The sequence below is a fragment of the Cyanistes caeruleus genome, unplaced genomic scaffold (genome assembly GCF_971803275.1).
Source record: "Cyanistes caeruleus unplaced genomic scaffold, bCyaCae1.hap1.1 HAP1_SCAFFOLD_101, whole genome shotgun sequence".
Classification (NCBI taxonomy): Eukaryota; Metazoa; Chordata; class Aves; order Passeriformes; family Paridae; genus Cyanistes; species Cyanistes caeruleus.
The window spans coordinates 892,268-915,965 of record NW_028255903.1 but is presented as its reverse complement, the minus strand read 5'-3'; the positions used below and the strand labels follow the sequence as shown (position 1 = coordinate 915,965).

The 23,698-nt window shown below is 52.5% G+C and overlaps 1 protein-coding gene and 2 long non-coding RNA genes across 5 annotated transcripts; 2 read left to right on the top strand and 1 right to left on the bottom strand.

Annotated features, from left to right (window-relative positions):
* Positions 1–3,108: 3,108 nt before the first annotated feature.
* On the top strand, positions 3,109–15,660 carry LOC147646339 (uncharacterized). Its single transcript, XR_015281903.1, has 3 exons — positions 3,109–3,582; positions 3,872–4,075; positions 15,561–15,660. It is a non-coding gene; the product is annotated as an uncharacterized LOC147646339 (long non-coding RNA).
* LOC147646340 (uncharacterized) lies at positions 9,825–14,143 on the bottom strand. Its single transcript, XM_086873599.1, has 3 exons — positions 14,069–14,143; positions 11,883–11,961; positions 9,825–11,696 (listed from the first exon to the last, which is right to left on the bottom strand). The coding sequence occupies exons 2-3, from the start codon at positions 11,932–11,934 to the stop codon at positions 10,690–10,692; spliced, it is 1,059 nt and encodes a 352-aa protein (XP_086729725.1). The 5' UTR covers positions 11,935–11,961; positions 14,069–14,143; the 3' UTR covers positions 9,825–10,689.
* An 837-nt stretch (positions 15,661–16,497) lies between the features above and the next one.
* On the top strand, positions 16,498–21,077 carry LOC147646338 (uncharacterized). Of its 3 annotated transcripts, XR_015281900.1 has the most exons (7): positions 16,498–16,722; positions 17,079–17,150; positions 17,239–17,310; positions 17,914–18,021; positions 18,307–18,378; positions 19,003–19,277; positions 20,805–21,077. It is a non-coding gene; the product is annotated as an uncharacterized LOC147646338 (long non-coding RNA). The 3 variants fall into 3 exon arrangements; XR_015281901.1 differs by lacking the exon at positions 18,307–18,378 and having other exon boundaries at positions 19,003–20,275; XR_015281902.1 differs by lacking the exon at positions 18,307–18,378 and having other exon boundaries at positions 16,500–16,722; positions 17,008–17,150; positions 19,003–20,275.
* Positions 21,078–23,698: the final 2,621 nt, after the last annotated feature.

Genomic DNA, 23,698 nt, shown 5'->3' with positions numbered 1-23,698 from the left:
AAATTTATTATAAATTAATAAACAGCAAAACAGCGAGGAAAAACCACAATAAAATAAGCAGCGCAGCGCTGGGTGGACAGGGTCTATACACAAGGTATAGGTGCTCCCAAATCCACGTTTGAGGGTTTTTCGGCCTGGGGTTTTATAGAGATTTTGTGTCCCCAGGCTAGAATTCCAATCAGTTTCCATTTACCAAGTGTCTCTGATTGTCAGGTGAATGGATTTCCTGGCTTGGAAAATAGAGTTAGTAAGTGTCGGGCAGAGTCTCCTCAAATGCAAAGTGATTCTGTATGTATTTCAACATATTTCATCAGGGCAGAATCGAGGGATCCGGGCTGGTGCCGATGGATATCTCGGCGGGGTTGTTCCCCCTTTGTCTTTCTTGATTGCTTTTCTTCAGCATAGGTTTGGCGGGCGGGGTGTTCAGTTCTAGGGACGACTATCTTCCTGGGACTTGTCTCCTTTGTTTAACTTGATTGTCTCGGGCAGAAGTCGGCCGGGCGTTGCCCAGGTCCGGAGGTAGACTTTCAGGCTAGCTCTTTGTCCTTATGATGGCCTTTGTCCTGTCTTTTCCTCCAAGTTGATGTGTCTGCCGGGGTTCGTTATCTGGGTGGATTTTGCAATCTGTAGCTTTTGGAGAGAAATCCTGCCTCGACCCGGAGGAGGATTTCTCATTTCATATTTTTCATCATTTACAATTACATATACTTTATTTAAACCTTTCTTCGACTTTTTATTCATTCAATTCTTTATTACAAGGGGCTTTCAGGCAGAGATCTGGAGATAGGAATAACAGTTCTTTACTAGTATAACCAGGCAAACAAACAAACAATAACTACAGCAATAACAAGAACACAGAACCAGGGACCCCGGGACAGCTTTCTCAGCTGAGATGGGATGGGGGAGAGGTTTTCTTTTCACAGACCCCTCGGGCAGTCAGTCCCGGTGCTCCTGCAGGGCTCCGAGGAACAGTCGGCTGGAAACAGCAGGGACGAGCTGAGATCCTGGGCCGGTGGCTGAGGTGTATCAGCAGCTCTGCGGCGGTGGCTGCCACACGTCCCAGCAGGGCAGGGGGTGCGAGGCCACCAACAAAGAGGGGAGAAGCAGAAGAAGCAGCAACTCCGTCTGGGTGATGGCGAATTCCCTTCTCTCCACCGGAGCAGTTCCACGACCCAGCACACCAACGTCCTTCCCCGAAACCGAAGAAAAACCAGCCCCAAAAACTGTCCCCACCCTCCTTTTCTGCCTCCTTCCCCCCCTGGGCCCGGCCACTCATTGTCCATTGTCAAGCACCCCTAAGTACCGGTAGTTAGGTTGTCCCAGCACATAATGGGTAAAAATTCCCCGGGCAGGCCAGAAGGACAAAACAAACAAACAAAAAAAAGATACCTAACCCTCAACACAGCTGCTCCCAGCTCTCCTGCCTCGTGGCTCAGCTGCCCAAGTGCTTTAGGACCAACCTTTGGCCTCCGGGCCCTGCAGCAGCAGGGTGGGGTTTCACAGACTTCCCCACAGGCCAAGAAAATGTGGAGCCTGACTGAAAACCTGCTGGAGCTCCTGCAGGAAAATGATAAGTGATGTGGTCAGGATGACCATGGTTCTCCTCAAATATTTGTTCCTGTATAATAGTGCCCCGATAGCCATCTCCATCGCCCAGGTTCTCCTGCCACTGTTTGACAATGTAAGGTTCTGTGCCCTCAGCCACAGCCCCTGGGTGCTGCCCAGACACTTTGTGCCCTGTGGATTTGCAGGCCAGTCCGAAGGGGGCCCGAAGCAGACAGTGCTGAAGTCTTTCCTTCCTTTCATACAGGATTATAGCCAGGTGCAGCTGTGTTCCATGTTTGTATTTCAAAAGATGATAGATTTATTAATGGAAGACGGAAGAAAAGCCCTGAAGTCATATGTGTGCCAGAGCCTGCTCCCACTCTTCTTCCACTGCCATGACCAGAACCATCATGTGGCAGAGGTGAGGACACCTGGGCTGCCAGTGGCACCCTGGGAGAGGGCTCGGCTGCCTCCTGCCCTGGGCACCTCCAGGCCTTGGCACACGAATGTGGGTCCTGTGCCTGGGCTTGTGGGGCCATCTCCGGTCTCTGCTGCTCTCCAGGTGTCCTGGGAAACGCTGCATTCTTCAGCCAGATTCCTGAAGAGGAGTCTTAAAAACGAGATTCACTTAATAAATTATAAAAAGAATTTAATATAAACAAAAGACAATTAGGAGACAAAAGAAATAAAGCAAAGGGTTAGAACGGCCGGGTGCCCTGGTGGGTTACCAGGAACACACCTGGTATCTCAGGAGTGTCCTTTTTATCCCATCCTTGCTGTGAGAGGTTAATGCATATTCAAGCATGTCCCCTCCCTGGTTCCACCTTCTTGGATCATGTTATTTTCTGCTGGTCAGCATAACTTTGCTGGTCTAGCTGGTCAGCATTATTTTGGAGTTTTTGGTTTCCTTTCTGCTGCAGATGGTCACTTGTTGATAAGAGTCCAGGCCCCTTATACTTCCTCAGAGAGCAGATGGGCTTCATATCTTTCCCCCTTGCCAACGTCCTGGTACCGGCTTTTTGGTAACAGTTTGCTCTCCATTTCCTGCTGCTGATAACAGTTTGGGCCCCAGTGTCCTTCCCTCTGAGGTTTCCTTGCCTTGTACCTAGGAAATTCTTTTAAACTTAAGACTTGTTAGCATAGCTAAAAAGTATTTACTATATAATATTCATCTGCGAAAGCCAATATCACAATACAAATTTATAACAGGAGGGATATTGAACAGATGCTGCTGCTGGGTAAGAAACTCTGGAAGTTCAGCGAAGGCCTGATAAGGACGGCCTGGATGGCCCAGCCTCAGCCTGGAGAAGTCCCCTGTCCCCGGTGCCCAGTGTGTGGGGCTGGCAGCTGCGCCCCTGCCCACTGCTGCACCCGGGAGCAGCACGGCTTCTTCTCCAGGCTCCTGTGCCCACAAGCCGGGTGCCGATGGTGCCCCGGCCCAGCGGGGCTGCGGGCCGGGCCGGCACCGCGGCTCCCCGGGCAGCAGCCGGCCCTCTGCCCCCTCCAGAGCCCGGCGCCAGCGGCTGCTGGCCGGGCCTCAGGGCTGGCCGGGCACGGGAGGCCGGGGCTGGCCGCAGGCAGCAGCGCCCGTCCGAGGGGCAGAGCCCGCGCCAACCCTTCCCTCCTGCCGCTCTCTCCAGCTGGCACAGGACAGGAACCGAGCGGCCGAGCACCTGTGCCGGGCCCTGCCGTACCTGCAGAGCCCACAGGAGATCCTGCTCCCTCCCGGCCCCGCCGCAGCTCGGCCCCAGTCCCGGCTGCTGCCCCGGCAGCGGCACCCGGGCCCGGCGCCCTGGAGCCCCGGCTGCCCTCGGGGCTGCTGCTGCCGGCCTCTGGCAGCCGTGCCCTTGGGCTGGGTCAGGGTGCGGTACGGGCCCGGGCTGAGCCCTGCCGGGGCAGGAGGCCGTGTGGCCACAGGGCTGGCAGCGCCGCTGGCAGGGAGCTGTGCTGCTGGGACCCTGACAGGCTCTGTGTTCTCAGGGATGGCCGGGGAGCAGCTGAGGGAGAAGAAGAAAGATATGCTGCTCGTTTGTGAGGGTGAGTGAGGGCAGCGGGCTGTCAGCGGGGCTGGCGGGGAGAGCTGCAAGCCCTGGCCTGGCTGCGGAGGGCTCTGCTCAATGTGTGGATGAGAGGCAGCGTGGGCAGAGTACAGTGAGATTTCAGGGCCACGTGGGGCATTTGTGGCCAGCAGCTTCAGGCTGACCCCCTTGGTCCCTGCTCCCTCCTGGCCAAGGCAAGAGCCGGCTGGCATGGCCCTGGCAGGGGGCTCTCGCTGGGCCCCCACAGCTCTGGGATCTGACCATGGCTCTGTTCGTCTCTCTTCCAGCCTTTGAAGACACTGCATATGACAGCAGCCTGGAGGTTGGAAGCCTGGCACTTCAGACATTGTGCCTTCTCAGGGCAGGAGACCATGCTCCAATCTCCATGTTCCACAGGCTTCAAGATCAGCTCCGCAGGGCGTGGAGGTCATGGCCTCGTCAGTCTGGCCTCAGCTGTCTGTGCTGCTGGAGCTCTGCAGAGCGCTGATCTGGTAGGCTCTGTCTGCTGGGGCCATATGAGCAGCCAGCAGGGACTTTTTTTCCTTCAAAGATTGTTCTTTTCTTTTTTGTTTTTCTTTAGGATGTAAATGATATAGGATATGTTATAATAGACAGACTCCCAGGAGCTTTCTTTTGCTGCCCAGGGTGTGCGGGGCATAGGGGAAGAGGGTGAAAAGGGGGCTTGTGCTCTGCAAGCTGCCCAGGCGTGCAGTGGTGCAGGGAAAACGGCCAGAAGCCCCTTGGCGTTTGGTGGTTCTGCTGAAGCCACAAGCCCTGTCCCAGCCATGAAGTGCCATCTGTGTCCTCCTGCCTGTGTTGCTGCCTGGATTGCTGAGGGCTCTGTCATGATCCGCTAACACAGGCGGGAATCATGAGAGATGCGTTTGATCTCACAGTGCAAAAGGACACAAAGGGATTTCAGTTTAAATCACAGCAATAGTGCACTCTTATTTTATTGCCAACAACAGGAGTTATAGCTGCTATGGTTTTTTGAAGGAAAATTGCTATAGCTTTATGTGATTCTGGAAGGCTTTGAATTAAAGGGGTCATCACAGGTAATTGCATTGGTGATTCATAGCCAGTAGTTAATTTTCTGTCATGTATCATTTGCAAGCAGGCAGCTTTGTGCATGTGTTCCAGTAGTTGGTCGGGGGTACCAACTATAGCTACAGGGTCTCCCCTTTCCAATGGATTAAGCCCTGCTGCCCAATAAGCTGTGTGCTGAGTTGGGGACCAAGGGTTACATCTGTCTCCTGCTGATGAGAAGACCCCATGTCCCCAGTACCCACTGGCTTCTTGTTCTGTCAGTCAAATCTGATCTCCTCCAGTGAGAGATGCAATATGTATTCTGTCTCTGACTCGTGGGGGAGATGCCCGTACTCCTTTTTCAGCTCAGCCAATTCAGCCGCAGTGTACGGGATTTCTTTAGTGGTTGTATGCGAATCAAGATCTTCATCATTGATATGATTATATTCTGTTTTAATTAAAGGTTTCAAGCTAGGACAGCAGTGCTCCCCACAATTTTTCATCAGTTAGTTCTTCTTGAGGGTAAATTTGATTAATGAGAGGTGTTTCCCTCTCCACTGTTTCTTTGGTGAGTAAGCATTCTTTGAATTTTTAACGCATTCCTCTCTTCGGGCCACTGACAAGAGATGGATCTCATTCCTTTCTTCATCTAATTGTTTTTGCAAAATTTCAACTAGGTTTTGAAAGGAGTCCATTATAGTTCTTTCCTCACCTTTTTGCTTAAAGCAAGTTTCTATAGCTGCTGTAAGACAAGCTCCCAAAACTGAGCAGAGTATATATTTTTGCTGAGTAAAAGCCTTTGGAACCCATACTGGAAGTCTCCTCCTCATCCTTGCCTCCATCATATGCCTACCAATATCCTTGTGCTGTAGAGCATTTGCTCTAAGCCGCACCTTGGGTCACCCCCGCTGCTGAGTGTCACAATCCACTAACACAAGAGGAAATTGTGAGAGGTTCGTTTGATCTCAGATTACAAAACAGACACCAAGGGATTTCAGTTTAAATCACAACAGCACTAATGCACCTTTATTTTAGTTCCAGCAACATGGGTTATGTGATAGAGAAGAGGGAGAGAGAGAGAGAGGGAGAGAGGGATAAAGAGGCAAAATGCAAAGAGAAAAAGGGGGGAGGTTATAGCTACCAACAGACAAGACGGGGTCGCCCATGTCTTCTTCCATGGGGAGATCTCTCTTGAAGAAAGTAACTTGCAAAAGTCATTTTTACAGTCTGTTTCAAAGCAAGGGGCAGCTGGCCAAGAGGTGGAGAAATTCCCAGGCTATTGTGATGAGACCCCTTGCTCTGGGAAGCAGGTGTAAGGTACCGAACAGGCCGCTCCTTACAAGTCCCTGCTCAGCAGCAGGAATGAAGGCAGTGTACCTTGACAGCACAACAAGCACACCTGCAAACCATCACCTGGCAAGCTTCCACCTCAACCAGGCCAGAACCCCTGCACAAAGTCCCTTGGGTTCTTCAGGGTGTTGGTCTCTGTTCTTGCAATGGTTGTGAGGCAGATGAGGGAAACTTTGGACTGTCTCTTGCACCCTAGTAACCCCAAATGACACCAATGACCCCAAATCACCACAAATAACCCCAAATTACTCTAAAGGACCCCTCTGATCCCACACCTGACCCCAAATGACCCTTCTGGCCCCACACCTGACCCCATAGGGCACAGACATTTACCCCTTGCTGAGCTCAGTCCTATACAACCCCTATACAAACCCCTTCAAAAATCCCCAAAATTTGACCCTGGGAACTTCCTGGATGAGCAGGGTCAGTTCCAGTGCAACGAGGCCTTTGTGCCCTTCTCGGCCAGTGGGCACCCCAAAAATCCCATAAATCCTTGGGGTGGGGTCCTAAATCCTTCTGGAATCCCAAAAATCCCCAAATTCCTTTGTGGTGGGACCCTACCACAATCCCAAAATTCCTTGGGGTAGGGACCCCAGACTCATTTGGGACCCTCACCCCTGAAACACCCAGACCATTTTTGGACCCCAATCCCAAAGCTTCCAGACCCTTTAGGGACCCCCCAGACCCTTTTTGGGGTAGCCCAGACCCTCTTGGGACCCCAGACCCTTTTGGGATCCCATAGCCCCCAAAGTCCCCAGGCCCTTTGGAATCCCCTTGGCCCTTTTGGAATCCCCAATCCCTGAAACCCCCAGCCCCTTTTGGACTCCCAGCCCCTTTTGGGACCCGCAGTCCCTCTAGAGACCCTCACCCCTTTGGGACCCCAGACCCTCTAGAGACTCCCAGACCCTTTTGGGACCCCCGACCCTTTGTGGTGGGGCGGTGCTGACGCCCCCTCCCCACAGGGCAGTGGCTGTGCCTGGGGGAGGCGCTGGTGCAGGCAGAGCTGTTCCTGTTCCTGACCTCGCTGCTGCAGCGCCTGCGGCCGCGACCCCTGGCACCCCCCGAGGAGCTGCCCACGGCACCCCTGGAGAGCGGCTTTGCCAACATCAGGCCCCACTTCCAGCTCCACCTGCTGCCCCAATGAGACCTCCCCAAATTCCAGACTGCTCCCCAAATTCAGGAACTGCCCTAGGACCAGGACACTTCCCCATGGCTGGATAATCTCCCCCCAGATCCTCCCCAAATTCCACTCCCAACATCCCCCCCACTTCCAGCTCAGGATGGTGCTCTGATGAGACCCCTCCCCAAATCCCACCCCCAAGATGCCTCCCCATCGCTGGAAAATCCCCCTAAATCCACCCCAAACCCTGCCCCAAAATGGGGAATCCTCCCTGAGACCCCCCCCAGATTCAGGCCTCCCCAAAATGCCCCTTCTCAATGGGATCAAGACCCCTCCCCATCAATGGAAATTCCCCCAAAACCCAAAAAATTCTCCCAAAATCCCCTTCCCAAAATCAGAAACCCCCCAGGACCCCTGAATTTCCCCCCAAAACCACCAAATTCCTCCCCAAAAATACCAAAATTCCTCACAAATCACCCCAAAAACCCCAAAACCCCCATACTCCCCCCAAAGTCCCAAATCCACCCAAGACTCAAAATCCCACCCCAAAACTCCAAATTTCCTCCCAAACCCAAATTTCCCCTCAAAACCCCAGAATTCATCAAAACCCCCAAAATTCTCCCCCCCCAAATTTCCCCCAAAACCACCAGATTTCCCCCCCAAACCCTAATTTCTTTCCCAAAACCCCAAATCCTCCCCCTAAGAAACAAAGATCTCCCTAAAACCCCAAATTTCCTCCACCTACACCCAAATGTTACAAAAAAAATCCTAAAATGTCTGCCCTAAAACTTCGAAATTCCCCCAGGACCCTCAAAGTTTCTCCCCAACACCCCAAATTTCCCCCAAAACTTCCAAATTCCCCCAAATTCCAAAATTCCACCCCAAAACCTGGGAGACTCCTCTGCAAAAAAAACAGCAACTCCTCCCCAAACCTCCCCCCAGAATTGCAACTCCCTCCCCAAAAATCATCGGAAAAGTTGAGAACGTATTTTTTTATTTCATATTTTCACACCTTGGGATGGGGGGAAAACACCAGAATTCCTGTGATTTTTCCTGTTTTTTGGGGGGATGGGCGTCTCCCCAAATTTTCTAGCCCCCCCAGACAACCATTCCCCAAAATTCCTGCCCCTGAGCCCCCCAAATTAAGTGCAAATAAATTAAAAGAGGAAAAAAGAAAAAAAAAGGGGAGAAAAGGTAAAATAAAGAAAAACAGAAAAAAAAAAAATAAAAAAAAAAAAATCCCCACAACCCAATTTGGGGGGAGGGGGGCAAAGGATATATCGAGGGAGGGGTCAAATTCCCAGGAAAAAATTGAGGGACCCCCCCAAAAAAATTGGGGGACCCCCCCCCAAAAGATTTCATTTTGAAAAATGCCAAAACAAAAAAAAAAACTGGCAAAAAAAGGTAAAAAAAAAATGAAAAATTTGGGGGGAACCCCCAAAAAATGCATAAAAAATGGGGAACTCCCCCTTGAATCAAAGGGATTTTGGGGAATTTTTTTCCCAGAAGCAGTGGGTTTTTGGGGGTGGCAGGGGAGGAGAGACCCCCTGCAAATTCCTGGGGGTGTCCCCAAGACACCATCTGCAGAGGCAGCAGAGGGAACAAAAAGGCCAGTTTAGGGAAGTTAAGGGAATTTGGGGAGATTTGGGTGAATTTCAGGGAATTTTGGGATTTTTAGGGGGTCAAGGGCGGGTGTTGAGGCTTTTGCAGGTGTGCTTAGCTTACAGCCTCTTTACAGAGCATGCTGACCCCAACAGTAGACTGCCAAAGAAAACAAGGTGATAAGTATTCCTGCTCGTTGAGCAAAAAGAAAGATCACAAAGGTCTGCAAGCATCTAGTAATTTGCTTTAAGATAAGGATAGTAACGTGTTTAGAGAAGAACGAAAACAGTGTTATAAACTAGAGCTATAAGCTTGTATTCTATTTTTAGATGCTTGGCAAAAACTATATAAGTAATGCAAGAGCAAGAAATAAAGGTCTCAGTTCCACATCACATTGGTGTGCTGTCTGATTCCTGCCTTAAGATTGGACTTAACAGGCGGGTCTTGAGTTTGCAGGGTCTTGCATTCCAGGGCTGCAGGATCATGTCCAGAGAGACCACATTTACCAGGAACAGGCATGGGACACCAACGAGATGGGATTCTGCTCAGGAAACCATTTATTCAGCTCAGGAACAAACTCAGATCCAGAGACAGCCCCAAACAGAGGCAGGGAAATGGGGTTTGAGAACCAGGGTGGAGTTCAAGGTCAGGGACCACTGGGAACACAGCAAGGGAGAAACCCCAGGGGCCCAAACCAAATCAGAAATCCCTGGGCTGCCACCCTACAAAGGGTCCAGGGTGGAGTTTCTTCCTGGGCTTGCAGGGCCCAACCTCTGAGGCAGAGGGATGGAATTCCCTCTTGCCCATGCCACTCACTTTAACAGTGTTCATTTGAAACTCAATCCTTGCCTCCCTGGGCAGGGGCACCTCACACAAAAACTCACTCAGTAATGGCCTCCTGCTCCATTCATCATCCCCAAACTTTGGCTGTCTCATTCCAGATCCCACCCCACCTCCCCAGTCCCAATCCCAACCCATCCCATCCCTGCTGGACATCAAGACCCACTTCCCAATCCCGATTTCCCCAATTTCACACCTCCCAATCCTCATCTCACCCCTCCTGATCTGCATCCCACTTCACCCAATCCCCTTCCAACCCCATTCCACCTGATGCCTTCAGAAGGCTGACCTAGAACAGAGGCCAGAGTTAAGAATAAAGTTTATTAAAAGGCCTTAAATGATACATCTAGAGCAGCACAAGAACCTGGCCAGGGCTACATCCAAGATGGACCAAAAATGGTCACAAAAATGGACAACTGATCATGAGGTCTCACATTTTTAGAAGTTCAGGTTCATCTGGATATTGGAGTTCATTGTCCAGTTACAGCTTCAGATGATCAAGTCCCATCCTTCCTGTTTTCTCTCTTCAGTCCACCCTTGTTTATGCTTTTGGGCCTGGAACTTGTAACAATTGTCCTTGATATCAAGCTAGAAAAGGAATTGTTTTGTCTACCTACTCTGTGAAGAGAGCTCACTAACACTTAATAGGAAGTTCAAAACTACAAACCTAGGCAGTGCAGAATATGAAAAATATGAAAGCTAAAACTTAAGATATCACACCCTGAGGGGCTGTGGAATCCAGTAATTTTGGGTGGGACTGAGTAGTTTTCAGTGGCATTGAGTGGTTTTGAGGTGACAGATAGAACCCTCTCATCTCTTTGAGTGCCAAGAAGTGGAGACAACTCCACCAAATACCCCCAAAATCCCCAAATACTCCCAAGTATCTCCTTGAATCCCAGATTCCCTTAAAGCACTAGTGAAAAGTGAGGCTTTAGTTGCCTTTGATGAATTCATAGATTTTGCCCCGATTTTGTCTGTTTTACAGGAATGCAGATGAATCAAAAATAGAACCAAACCAGAATGACCAGCAACCCAGTGTGTTGCCAACACAGATCACTGGGAACGTGGGTCATCAGAGCTCGGCCCAACGTGGGTCCTCTGATTGGGGATGGAGCTGGGGCAGCACACGAAGCTCTTCCTCCACTTGGGGCACTCGCAGGGCCTCCCTTACCGGTGCCTCCATTGGTGTCTGGCCAAGTTAGACCTGTCTGAGAAGCTCTTCCCACACTGGGGACACTCATAGGGCCTCTCCCCAGTGTGGATGCACTGATGGGTGACGAGGTGGGAGTTTTGCTTGAAGCCCTTCCTGCAGTTGGGGCAGCGGAAGGGCCTCTCATCCGTGTGAATCCGCTGGTGCACGAGGAGAGTGGAGCTGGTCTGAAACCTCTTCCCACACTGGGGACACTCGTAGGGCCTCTCCCCAGTGTGGATCATCTGGTGGATGGTCAGTTGGGACCTCTGGCTGAAGGTCATCCCACATTCCCCACACTGATAGGGCTGAACTCCGGTGTGTGTCCTCTGGTGGCAGATCAGGCTAAAGCTCTGGCTGAAGCTCTTCCCACATTCCCCACACTCGTAGGGCCTCTCCCCAGTGTGGATGCGCTGGTGCCTGATGAGGTGGGAGCTTTGCTTGAAGCCCTCCCCACAGTCGGGGCAGTGAAAGGGCCTCTCATCTGTGTGAATCCGCTGGTGTCTAAGGAGATGGGGGCTGGTCCGAAACCTCTTCCCACACTCAGGACACTCGTAGGGCCTCTCCCCAGTGTGGACGCGCTGGTGGATGACGAGGTCAGAGTTGAAGCTGAAGCCCTTCCCACATTCCCCACACTGATAGGGCCATTCCCTAGTGTGGATCATCTGGTGGCGGATCAGGCTGTTGCTCCGGCTGAAGCTCTTCCCACACTCCAAGCACTTGTAGCGCTTCTCCCCATCCTGAAGCTGATCATGGACCACCAGCTCAGAGCCCTGGCTGGATCTCCGGCCGCCTTCCTGGCACAGGGTGGGTCTTTCCTCCTCAGAGCACCCTGGGATGGGTTTGGAGCCCTTTCTCCTGCGGGGTCGTTGGGGCTTTTCCTCCCCATTGGATTCCTGCACCGTGGAGCTGCTCAAAACGGCCTCTTCCACCAGGTTCTGCTGTAGGGATTTGTCCTCCCTGGTCTCCATCCTCAGCTCCTTGTCTGGGGGAGGAAGGACAAGGAGAGGATGGGATTTGCCTCCGTGCCAGAGGGAAGGGGAAGGAGATCCCTCCAGTGTGTCCCCGGCAGGACGGCGTCGGCAGCGGGGTTGTCCTGCAGCCGGAGGCCATGCTGGGCTGGGAGATGGAGCAGGAGAGAGGGGGAAAGGGGCACTGACTTCCTCCTCACCTGCCTGGGTGTCCTGGGGCATCTTCCTCTTCCTCGCAGCCTCCTTCTCCATCTGACCAAGGTCTGAGAATGGGAAATTCTGGTTTGGGGAGAAATACAATTCATGAGCACATTGGGTTAGGGGGTTCCTCCTGCCCACGTCCATCTCTAGAAATCACAAGCCTTCCATAAAAACCTCCCAAACACCAAGATTCAGCCCTGAAAATGCCTCCCAGGAGTTCCCCATCTCTGGTCTCTCCCCTTTGGTGTTCAGAGGTCCCCTGTCCCAGCTGCTGGGGGTCACGCTTGTACTGAAGGTCTCCCGTTTGCTTGGTCCCTGCCCTGCCCAGGCTGCTGGGAGTGCCAGGAATCTGAGAAGTTCCCTGTTCCCATCTCCCCACTTAGGGATGCTGGGAACTCCCCAGTGTCCCCCAAGGGGCATTTTCCACTCAGCTTTGCAGTCCTTAAGTTGCAAATATCCCGTCCCAAAAAACCCAAACCATGGATCCCCCAGGATATCTGTGCTGAGCTCCCCCTCTCGGGGCACCTGTGGGATGGGGGGTGATGATTCCACAGGTGGGGGACTGTAAATTTAGGGAGTTCTTGACCTCTTGGTTCCTTCTCCTTTCCCTGATCCTCCTTTGTCCCTCCTCTTCCTGTTGAAGTTAATTTAAAAAACTATGGTATGTCCCAAGGGAAGAACTCACCCTTGGTGTTGTATAAGGTTAGTCCCTACCTAACCTCCCTTTGCTTTTCCCTATCCCATTGGCTGTAGCCTCCCTGTATCCCCTGGCCACTCCCTCCCCCAAGTTTAAGAGACAGCACCTGAGGAATCTCAGCCTCTTTCTTGCCCCGGGTGATCCACATACAATGAACCCAGGACCACGTCTCAGAAGTCTGAGCCTTCTTTGTCTAAAATGGACCTTAGGTCCATGTTGGATATATTTTGAGACCCCTTTCCCCCCACTGTTCTTTGAAGGGCGGACACATCCCCAAGGGGGACAAGAATGAAGGGGTTTGTGGAGTATTTCCAACATTTTCCTCCCTCTCCTCCCCTTCCATCCCTCCTCCTTCTCCTCCCTAACGCTAGCTTCTTCTCCTACTTCCATCCCCTCTCACTCTCCTTCTTCATCCCTGCTTTTCCATCCCTCCTCCTCCTCCCCCAGGAGCAGTGACACCCTCGGTGCCCCGTTCCCAAACCCCTCACAGCCCACGGCAGGAGCGGGGATGGAGCTGGGACAGGTCGGGATGGGCAGCGCGGGGCTCTCCGCTGCTCCCACCCACTGGGGGTGGGGGGAACCCGGCCCAGGGAGAAGAAGAGGGAAACTGGGAAAATTGGGGGCTGCAGATCCAACCTGGGGCTGGCTGGGGACCCTGGCTGGGGACTGCCAGTCCTCGGGGCTCCTCTGGGGAGATGTGGGAGGGGGGAACACAGAGAGGGCTGGGGGATCCCAGGAGTGGCAGCACTGGCAGGGACTGGTTTGTACTGGGATCATCCTGGCAGTGGCTGAGATTGCACTGGCTGTGTACTGACATTATACTGGGAGCAGCTGTGAGCAGATGGGCCCATGTCAGGAGAGACTGTGATCACACTGAGGGAAACTGGGATCATACTGGGAACATACTGGCAGTGAGTATGAAACTGCAGGGGACAATTGAGACCAGGTTCATGGGAAATGGGATATACTGGGAGTTACTGAGATCATGCTGAGGCTGACTGGGAGCACCTGTGAGCAACTGGGGTCATGCTGGGGGTAACTGGAAGCAACAGGACTTATACTGGGATGAACTGGAATCATGCTGGAAGTGAACACGATCATACTGGCAGGGAGTCCAGCTACACTGAGGCTGACTGGGAGTGGTTGGAGCAAATGGGATCATGATGGAAGGAACTGGGAATATGCCCTGCGCTCCCCAGAAACCCGGTATCACCCCCCCTTAGGTCCCATGTGTCCCCCAGACCCTTCAGGATCCCCGAGTGACCCCTCAGCGCCCGTTCGGGACCCCCCAAAGCGTCCCTGGATCCCTGAATGCTCCCGATCCCACAGATGCCCCTTCCAGCCACTGCTGGGAATTCATCTCACATCATCCCAGAACACAGTTCCGCGCCCAAACCTCCTGCCGTACCCCGCGCCCTAAAGAGCCCGGTTAGAGCTCCCCAGGCTCCCCCCAAGTGCTCCCGAGCCGTATACATTCGCCCCGAGGACCTGCAGCCACAGCTCGGACGCAAAAGTGTTCTCCAAGCGGTTCCCCACAAAGCCGAACACGTCTTCCGAGCCACTTCCGGGACTGCATCTCCCATCATGCTCCGCGGCGCCCATAGAGCGCTATTCCAGCCGGGACTGCATCTCCCGTCATGCCCCGCGCCTCACCGGAACCCATTGGAGCAACGCTCACAACTCCCGTGATGCTCCGCGGCCCCGTCAAACCGTATTATACCGGCGCCTACAACCCCCATCATCCCCCGCGCCCATGGAGTCCCGTTACAGCCCCCCAAGTGCCCGCCCGGACCCCGAAGGGCCCCCAGATTCCCCTCCCTGACCTCCAAGTGCCCCCCTGGACGCCCAGGTGCTCCCCCGGACCCCGAATTGTCTCACAGAATCCCTAAGTGCCCCTCCAAGTGCCCACCCGGCTCCCCCAAGTGTCCTCCAGACCCCCAGGTTGTCTCTAAATTCCCTCCCCAGACCTAAAACTGCCCCAAATGTTCCTCAGAAAAATCTCCATGGACCCCAAAGTGGTCCCTTTTACCCTGTCTGAGAAAATTATTAAAAAAGATGATGAAAGGACTAAAAATAGGTGTAATTAGCATAAAGAGGGAGAAATAGTGACCAATTATTAATGAAGGGAATTGTGTTACTTTGAACCAAGGACCGATAATGTTTTTAGTTGCTAAAAATGTATCAATTCTTTCATATAAATATAAAAATTAGGTTATAAAAATACAGAATAATATTATTATAAAAAATAAATTTTTTTTTTTAGTAATTAATTAGATTTTAATTATAAAGGAAAGTTGGTAAATGTTCTCAATGCTTTGGGATCTCAGTCCCAGGTGGGCGATGTCAGACATGCTGAGGCTCGGGGTGAGGAGCAGGTTGTCCAAACAGGGGCAGCTCACAAGGGGCTCATTCTTCTCTGTGACCAGACCTCCTCAGGAGACATTCAGCATCAGGATTGTAAAGAGCAAATCGTGACCTCCTGATCAGTACACAAAGATGTTTTACAGTTTGAACAGTAGAATGTTGTCACCGTAAGGTGCCTTCTTTGTTAATATACCTCATGTTGTGTCATGTTTCTTTAAATACCAATGTTGTTGTAACAGCCTTCTTTGTTAAAATATTCTTATAAATGAAATTAGAATTTTGACAACTAGGTCCCTTGGGTTAATGGCAGTTTAATTAAAAATGAATACAATTTACTAAACTGAATAGTAATGTGGTATGAAAGATTACAGTTTAGTAAAATAATACAGTTTAATAAAAAATTAAAATTTATATATATAATCTGCTAGTAATTAAGTATGATTAAAGCATAAGCAAAACCGACCAGGGTACGGAGGCTTCCCACCCTGCCTCACGTTCAAAACAAAGCACTTCAAGCTAAACTTATATACTGTATGCTTATACATATTCATTAATGTTTCCTGTAAGTTTCCTCCTATTTCCAATTTTTCTGACTTTACGTCACTTTTCTTCACAGCACATTCCTCACTTGTTGTTAGGAGGTGTTCAGTCTTCTTTTGGTGGTCTTTTGCCAAAGGCTTCTCCTCTTCCTCATTGTCCTTTGGATAACCTTACAGGTTTGTGTGTGTGTACTAAGCGTTGTGTTATGTTAGTCTATTAATTAGCTTTATATTTACTAATCCTTACGCCCAATGCCTAAATTTGTTCTAATTTTGGTCCATCTCAAGGCCATTTTGGTCTTGAGACACCATTTATCTTCTAAACTACATCCTGTACCTTAATTTGGACATGTAACATCTGCAAAGGGGTACATCTGCTTTGTAACACTGATTCTTGATTGTTTCTAATAACAACTTTAATAACAGTTACAATTTAGTTAGCACGAACCAATTCCATTTCTTACAACTGCAAATACACCTTATATCCCTTTTTATTGGTTTCCATGCTAATGGCCTTGATTTCTTCCTTGCTATGGATAAACTTGTATTTTCTCAATTTCTTCTTTTGCTACCTCAATTGTTTGGCCTGCAGACCAGTTGCTAAGCCCATCCACATTCACCTCTTAGTCTTCAGAGGGAAACTTTGAGCACAGTGAGAATCTCGCAGTGTGCAGGAGGGTGCCTGTGTGCCAGCTGCAGCTGGGACCTCAGCCATCTCCTCTCTCAACAGGTTCCCCTGCCCAGGAAAAGAGGCAACCATCAAGAGCATCTCCTGTGACACTGCCTGACCAGCATGTCAGCAGGCAGAACCAAGGTTTTGTTTAGCAGTGACCCTTTGATGAAGTCAAAGATTTACAATCAGTCCATTAGTACAGATGGGAGCATACCTGGAGGGTACAGCCAAGGCCATGAGGTCACAGAAGGCTCTGGGGTGACAGCAGGCTGAGGTGACAGCAGGCTCTGAGGTCACAGAGGTCCCAGAGCCCCGTGGTTGCACAGCACCACGAGGACCGAGCAGTCAGTCCTTGACCACGACTATTGCGGCAGCAGTGGCGGTGGCAGCAGCGGTGCTGACATTGGGACAGCGGTGTCAGGACAGTGGTGGCAGCAAGAGCTGCAGGACTGGCAGTGGGCAAGGCACCATGGCCTTTGCTCTGTGCCTCCTCCTCCTGCTCCTCCTGGCAGTGGCCCTGCCTGAGAGGGCCGCCCAGGCTGCTCCATGGCGAGCAGGACGAGCAGGTGAGCCCGCGGCCTGGCTTCCATTTCCCGGGACAGTCCTCTCTTCTCCCTGGGAAGCACTGGGGACGGTTTTCCCCAGGGCTTTAGGGAGGGTTTCCTCTGTGGGAGGGAGAGAGGCCTCAGGGGCTCTGGGCTGGTCCTGCTGCCCCTCCAGAGATGTTGCATGGGGCCTGCAAAGTGGGTGGAGAGTGACCAGAGCCAGCCCAGAGCTCCCCAGGCCCCTCTACAACTTTGGACATGTCCATTGACATCTGACACCCACAGCCTTACCTGACCCCCTTGCAGTGCCCAGTTCCCTAAGGCAGAAGGGGATCCCAGCACACCATGGAATGATTCTGATCTGTGCTCCCTTCCAGACAAGATGGGTAGGAAGGCTTCTCCAGCAGCTTGGCTCCATGAAGATTTTCTGCCTCTGGAGCCCCGTGCAGGTATGTTCTCACTGTCCCAACAAGGAATAATCATTGACAGCCTGTCATGAACCAGGTGACAGAAGCTTCTGTGGCTGTTGAGTTACAGGTGTGTCTGCAGCGAGGACGTTTCAAGCTCCTTTTCTGGTTGCTGCACGCAACCCCAGCTCCCATCACAGGGGTGAGTGGTGTGTCCCTGCTGAGCCCTCAGGCTGAGCACTGGTTCTGTGGGATCCATTCCTGGGAAATGGAAATACTTTCTGTTAAGGTTCTCCTAGAGGGAGGAACAAACCTACAGGAGACAAGATGCTGAGTGATCTGGAGAGACGCCATGGTGGGTCCATGTCCCTCAGACTTCTCCTGAGACTCAGCAGCCGGGGGCTTTCTCTGCACATCTGGACACACCGTGCCCGGCACAGCAGGAAGGGATCCATTTCAGACTCACTGCCCCACTGCTGCTTTCACAGCCTGTAGGGCTGTTTCCCAGCCTGGCCTGGCTGCAGCTTCTCCCCAGCCTCTGCAGAAAGGCATCTGGCATCAGCTGACAGGATTCCCAAACTGCACCATGGGCCATGCACACCCTGAGATCCCTTGCAATTTCCCGGTCTTGGGCTAGATCAGGTGTAGGGGCTGTTTGGAGGAGGGAGGGCCCTGGCCAGCCTCAATAACCTGGCCTTTCTCCTTATCCTTATTCATGACTTTGACAAATATTGCAGTTGAACATGCCACCTCCTCAGTGTGGAGTGGTTCTATCTGATCCAGCTGTGGCTCTTCCTTCCTCCAGAGATGAACCCAAAGGCTGTGCTGTAGGTGCCATTTCCTGGAGGAAGCAGTGGCTCATGGACAGCCTCTGCTGCAGGAAGGGAGGCCATGCCAGGCACAATCCCAGGAGGTAATTGCTGGGCCTCTGGGCCTGAGCCCTGCTGAGGCGTGAGCTGTACATCTCTGCTACTTGGCAGTGCCTGCCTTTCAGGGATTTTGCACAGAGCATGGAAAAGGTGTTGAGAATGTCCAGAGCCAGCCCAGAGCTTTCCCCAGGCCCCTCTGCAGCTTTGGCCGTGTCCATTGACATCTGGCTCCCATGGCCTTACCTGACCCCTTTGCAGTGCCCAGTTCCCTAAGGCAGAAGGGGATCCCAGCACACCATGGAATGGTTCTGATCTGTGTTCCCTTCCAGATTGGGATCGTGACATGGAGCATCTGGAAGTGCTGGTAGATGGTGGTTTGAAGACCTTGCCAGATGCTGGAGGCAAGCTCTCAATGTCCCTTTCCACACAGAATAATCAGTGTCAATGTGGCAAGAGCTCACTCACGTTCCATTTCCCTTGAGAGTCTGAAGGCTGATGGATTCTGGAAACCTCGCCCTGCTCCCTTCTGGAGCCCTGAGTGATCCCACAGCATTGCTGTCCGTGGGAGGAAAGATCATTTAGTTGTCAATCTTCTTCCCGTGTGCAATGCCAGTGTCTCCTTCTGTGTGCTCTGTGCAGCCACAGAGAAGATCAGAGAGGGAAGGGCCGGTCCCAGGGCTGTGCCCCGGGGCTGTGCCTTGTGTGGCTCCTTTGCCAGCCCCAGGGAGCCTGAGCTGCTCCAGCTGCCACTGCCAAGCCCTGGCCCTGCCTGGGGCTCAGTTCAGAGCTGCTGGCAGCTCCAGGGAGTCCTTTCTCCCCTGACTTTCATGCAAGGGGCTCCTTCCATCCCTTTGTGGGGCCACTGCAGGCACGTGGTCCCCCTGCTCCTGCTCCTGAGTGTAAGGCAGAGATGAGGGAGTGCCTTGGAGGGCAGCAGTCACCCAGGTGCACTCACTGCCACTCCAGCCTGAAGAAGAATCTTCAGCAGTTTCACGGGAGCTGTTCTGTCCTGAATTTCTTTGCAGATGAACCTGATGATGAAGATGACCTGGATTCCCCATCCATATCAGTTACTGAGCCTGATAATGAGGAAGATTCTGAGAGTAGGTGAAGGCCTTTCCCCCTGGGAGAGCTGCCAGCTCAGAGCCCAAGGCTTGGCCAGGGCAGCATCACTGCAGGTGCCAGGACAGAGCTGTGCACGTGTGTGCCCTCGTCCTGCGTGATCCCCTCACTGCTCCTGTGGCTCAGTGCTGCCTGTGCAGCAGAGATGAGAGAAGCTTCTGTGGCTGTTGAACTACAGGTGTGTCTGCAGGGGGGACTTTCCCAGCTCCTGAGCTGGATTCTGCAAGCAAGCCCAGCTCCCATCACAGGGGTGTGTGGTGCATCCCTGCTGACCCCACAGGCTGAGCACTGGTTCCGTGGGATCCATTCCTTGGAAATGGAAATACTTTATATTATGGTCCCCTGAGAAAGAAGAACAAACCTATAGGAGATAGTAATGTAGCAATGGAGGAACTCAAATACCTGGACATAATCCTGAATGATCTGGAGGGACGCTGTGGTGGGTCCATGTCCCTCAGCCTTCTCCTGAGACTCAGCAGCCGGGGGCTTTCTCTGCACATCTGGACACACCGTGCCTGGCACAGCAGGAAGGGATCCATTTCAGACTCACTGCCCCACTGCTGCTTTCATGGCCTGCAGGGCTGTTTCCCAGCCTGGCCTGGCTGCAGCTTCTCCCCAGCCTCTGCAGGAAGGCATTTGGCGTCAGCTGACAGGGAGCCCAAACTGCACCATGGGCCACGCACACCTTGAGATCCCCTGAAAATTTCAAGTCTCGGCCTAGTACAGGTTTAGGGTCTGATTGGAAGAGGGGTGGCCCAGAACCATTTCCAAAACCCTGGGCATTTTCCTGATCCTTATCCATGTCTTTGACAAGTATTGCCTGGAGAAGACCAGCACAGCGAAATTGTGCCATTCAAGCTCAGGGGGTTGAGCAGTCTTGTGCCAAGGCGTGGCAAGGTGCCTGCAGGCCCCAGCTCTGGGGGAAACAGAGAATGTCCTGGCCGTATCCAGCGTGCTGCCAGCTCAGCAGTGGAGCACAGCACGGCTCACGCTGCCCACTGCTCCCACAGATGCAGCCGGCACCACAACACATGCTCAGAATATCTGGGAAAGCATGAGAAGTGTTTTCTACCAGGGAACACATGGTTTGATTAAGTTACTGGCCATTGTGGCTGGTGGAGGACTTTTCCTGATGATATGCTGTACCGGAATCTGGTATTGGTGGAAGAGAAAACGGTGAGTGTTTTGCTGATCTCGCCTCAAACAGCTTCTTGAAAGGCTGCTCATAGTCAGGAAACATTCCCAGTGAGGCTGCTGTGGACTTGTGGCTAGTCCTTGGTTGCCCAAATAACTCTGTTGAGAGTTCTGCTGCTTCCCAGGCCTTTAATTGGCCTTTTAATTGCGGGGCCTTGTCCTGTGGAGCCCGCTGGGGCTGCAGCCAGTGCTGGCTGCCACTGAGGCTGCCTGGCCAAGAGCAGCCCCAGGAGCAGCAGGCAGAGACAAAGCAAGGTGGGCAGGAGAAAGAGCGGGGACGAGATTGCCCTTGAAAGGCAGAGGCGCTCTGGGGCCCGCTCCTGGCCAGGGACCCTGCCCAGAGCCATCCCCTGCTCGCCGGGGCCTTGAGGGGCAGCTGTCCAGTTGGGCCAAGCTGTGCCAGCAGCTCCAGCTGAGCTGGGGAGCCTTGGCCGCTCTGGGCCCTGCTGTGCAGGAGGGTCCCTGAGTGCCAGCGGTAGCTGGGGGCCTCAGCCACCTCATCTCTCCACAGGAAAACCTCTGCACCTTCAGAAGACTGGTGAAAGACTTTGGTCACTGAGAAGCTGACTTGTCATCCCCGTTCTTCACATCTCTCCCCATCTGCTGTGCTGTGGCTGCATCCCCGTCTTGAGGGCATCCCAAGACTCAGACCTCCCAAGCAAGACCCTCTGCCCCTGAGCCCCCTGGCCCTGGTCCCTGGCCAGGAGTGAAATTTGGCATCCCCTGTGCACCAGAGCAGGGGTTGGCCCATGTTTTTTGTTCTAATAAAGAGATGGAGCTCTCACCCCAGTGTCCGGCTGGTACCACCAGAAAGGCCCACATGGCACCAGCCCCAGATGAGCTCCATGTCCAGCAGCAGGCAGGGCTGACCATGGTGTGGGCAGGCAGGAGCCAGGCAGGGGCTGCCGTGACCAGCGGTGGGGCCCCGAGGGGCTGGGGGAGCCCATGCTGAGCGTCCCTGGGCTGTGAGGGCGCATTTCCTTCAGTGGCATCACCTGGGCCTGGACCTCATGGGGCACACAGGGAAAATTTGGGCTCTCTGCTAAGGTGTGCAGGGATCCCCCATGAAGAGTGCAGTGGGGTTAAATTGAGAGGGTTTCTTACTCTTCCCAGCACAGTAAAGGGGACAGTCTTGGCTGAGGTTTTGCAAAGCTGGGAGGAAGCCTTTGCAAGCCCTTGGGCCTGGCCTGTGGGCACAGTGGGCAGTGGAGCCCATCCCTTGAGGCCAGTCTGGGCTGCTCGGGCCAGGCTGGGCCGGGCCAGGTGAGCCGGGCCATTCTCTGGGGCACAGGAGGCACCTGGGGTTATAACTGAGAGGAATGATGAGCTTGTCTTTACAAACAAGCTGTGGGTCAGTTGATAAGATGTAGCTATCAGTGAGAGACAACAGAAACAATGGGATGGATTCCAGTAGAAGATCAAAGAGACACTGAAAGAACACTATGAATTCCATAAAAGTTAAGAAGGGATTATGCATTGGGGGTGGGGGGGGAAGGTACCCCAGGTGTCAGGCGTTCCAGGAAGCCTGTACCTCTCAAGTACCTCAGCGTATAGGGAAAGGGAGAAGGGACAAGCGGCTGGGAATTAGGATAAAAAGGAGGCTGCGCCCTCCAAAAATTTGAGAGACCCCATGGGAATGCCCCATGGCCTCTCCCTTTATTCGAATAAAGAAAAAGGACTCCTCTGTCTCCTTTTTGGACATAAACCTCTGGTGTTCGTGGATTAATTTTCCTGACATAGTTTTGGGGGCTCGTCCGGGATATTTCCACCGTCCGGGGCGGCGGGCAGCGAGCGGAGCTGAGGGCGCGCCTCACCCAGTTTCGGTGATCAGCTCCCCTTGGTGGCGGCCAGCACCGGGCGATCGATTGGGTTCCCGAGACTGTCCAGGAGACAGACGAGTGGCGGACCAGGGGGGTCCGTGAAGAGTCCACAGGGAAGGACCACTGAAAACCTCACCAGTGAGTAAAATGGGATCTTCGGGAAGCAAGCCTGGGAGGGCACCCAGGGAGGGTAGCACAGGCAAACCTGGGAGGGCACCCATGGAGGGTAGCACAGGTCAAACAGAGCACCCATGGAGGGTTGCAAGGGTACAGCCGGGAAGGGGTCCTGGCAAAAGGGATGACAATCCCACAACACCCCCGGAGAGTCCCTTGGGGAGAATGCTGAGATCTTGGGACAGATTATGCATTCACCCAGAAGTCACTATGGAGATGATGGTAAAATACTGTTATTATGTATGGCCAGAGTATAAGTTGCCGAATGGACTTATATGGCCATCTTATGGAACAGATAGAATTCATTTGTGCTGAATTCTGTGGAGGTATCTAGAGGAGAATTGGAAAGGATGGATTGAAAGGGAATGTGGATTGATATGGTTTAAACAAGCAACAGGAGAAATCTATGTGTTAAGAAAAAAAGGAGAAGAGGAAAAAGGGGGGAAGAGGAAAACGGTGAAGATTGGGATGTTTTTCAGCACCTTCCCCCGTCTTGTCCTCTGGTGTTACCAGCTGACCCAGGGCCAGCTGCAGATGCCCTGTATCCTCACCTTCCAGGACAAAAGGATCAGGGAAATGCTGTTCCTACAGCTCCACCTGAAAATAACAATGGTGGGGGGGGGGGGAGCAGCATATCATATCACCCCCTAGGACTAGAAGAGGAACTCAATTTAGAGCATCAGAAGCCCCCCAGACCCAAGGGACAGGGGTCCATCAAATGGCACTCCGCCAAGTCCCTTTGGGAGGTCAAGGGGGAGGATTTGGGTTTGTAGTTATACCACTTACTACCCAGGATATAAGAGGATTGAAAAAAGAATTACCACCATACTTGGAAGATCCCATAGGGGTGGGGGAAAAGATAGAAGAATATTTGGGAAATGCAGATTATACCTGGAAAGACTGGGATTTTCTTTTGGGGATTTTGTTTGGGCCATCAGAGAAACGAATGATTTTGCAAAAAGCTCGGCAGCTGTGAGAGGATGAACATCCACAGGCAGTGAGGGGGGCTGGACCTAATGTACCTACAGTAGATGATGCCATCCCACAGGTGGACCCCCAGTGGGATCCAAATAACCAGGCCAGCCTGGCTCGCCTCCGTGATTACCGTGCTTATTTGATTAGGGCAATCAAATCAGCAGCTTCTAGAACTAACAACATTGCTAAGGCTATGTCGTTAGAACAGGAGAAACATGAAAGCCCCTCTCATTGGTTAGAGAGGATTAGGGATGCCTTGCGGAAGCATGGGGGGATGGACCCTGAAGGACCAGCCTTTGACACATTGTTGAAAGTACAATTTGTTACTAAGGCTTGGCCTGACATAAGGAAAGGAGTACAAAAAGATCAAGAGTGGCAGAATAAGCCTCTAGAAGAATTGGTGAGAAAAACACAGCAAATATATGTAAGAAGGGAT

Excerpts from the sequence above, each read along its gene's own strand:
- LOC147646340 (XM_086873599.1), bottom strand. The coding sequence starts at position 11,934 with ATGGAGAAGGAGGCTGCGAGGAAGAGGAAGATGCCCCAGGACACCCAG. Across the intron at positions 11,697-11,882 it reads GCCCCAGGACACCCAGGCAG|ACAAGGAGCTGAGGATGGAG; the intron begins GTGAGGAGGAAG and ends TTCCTCCCCCAG.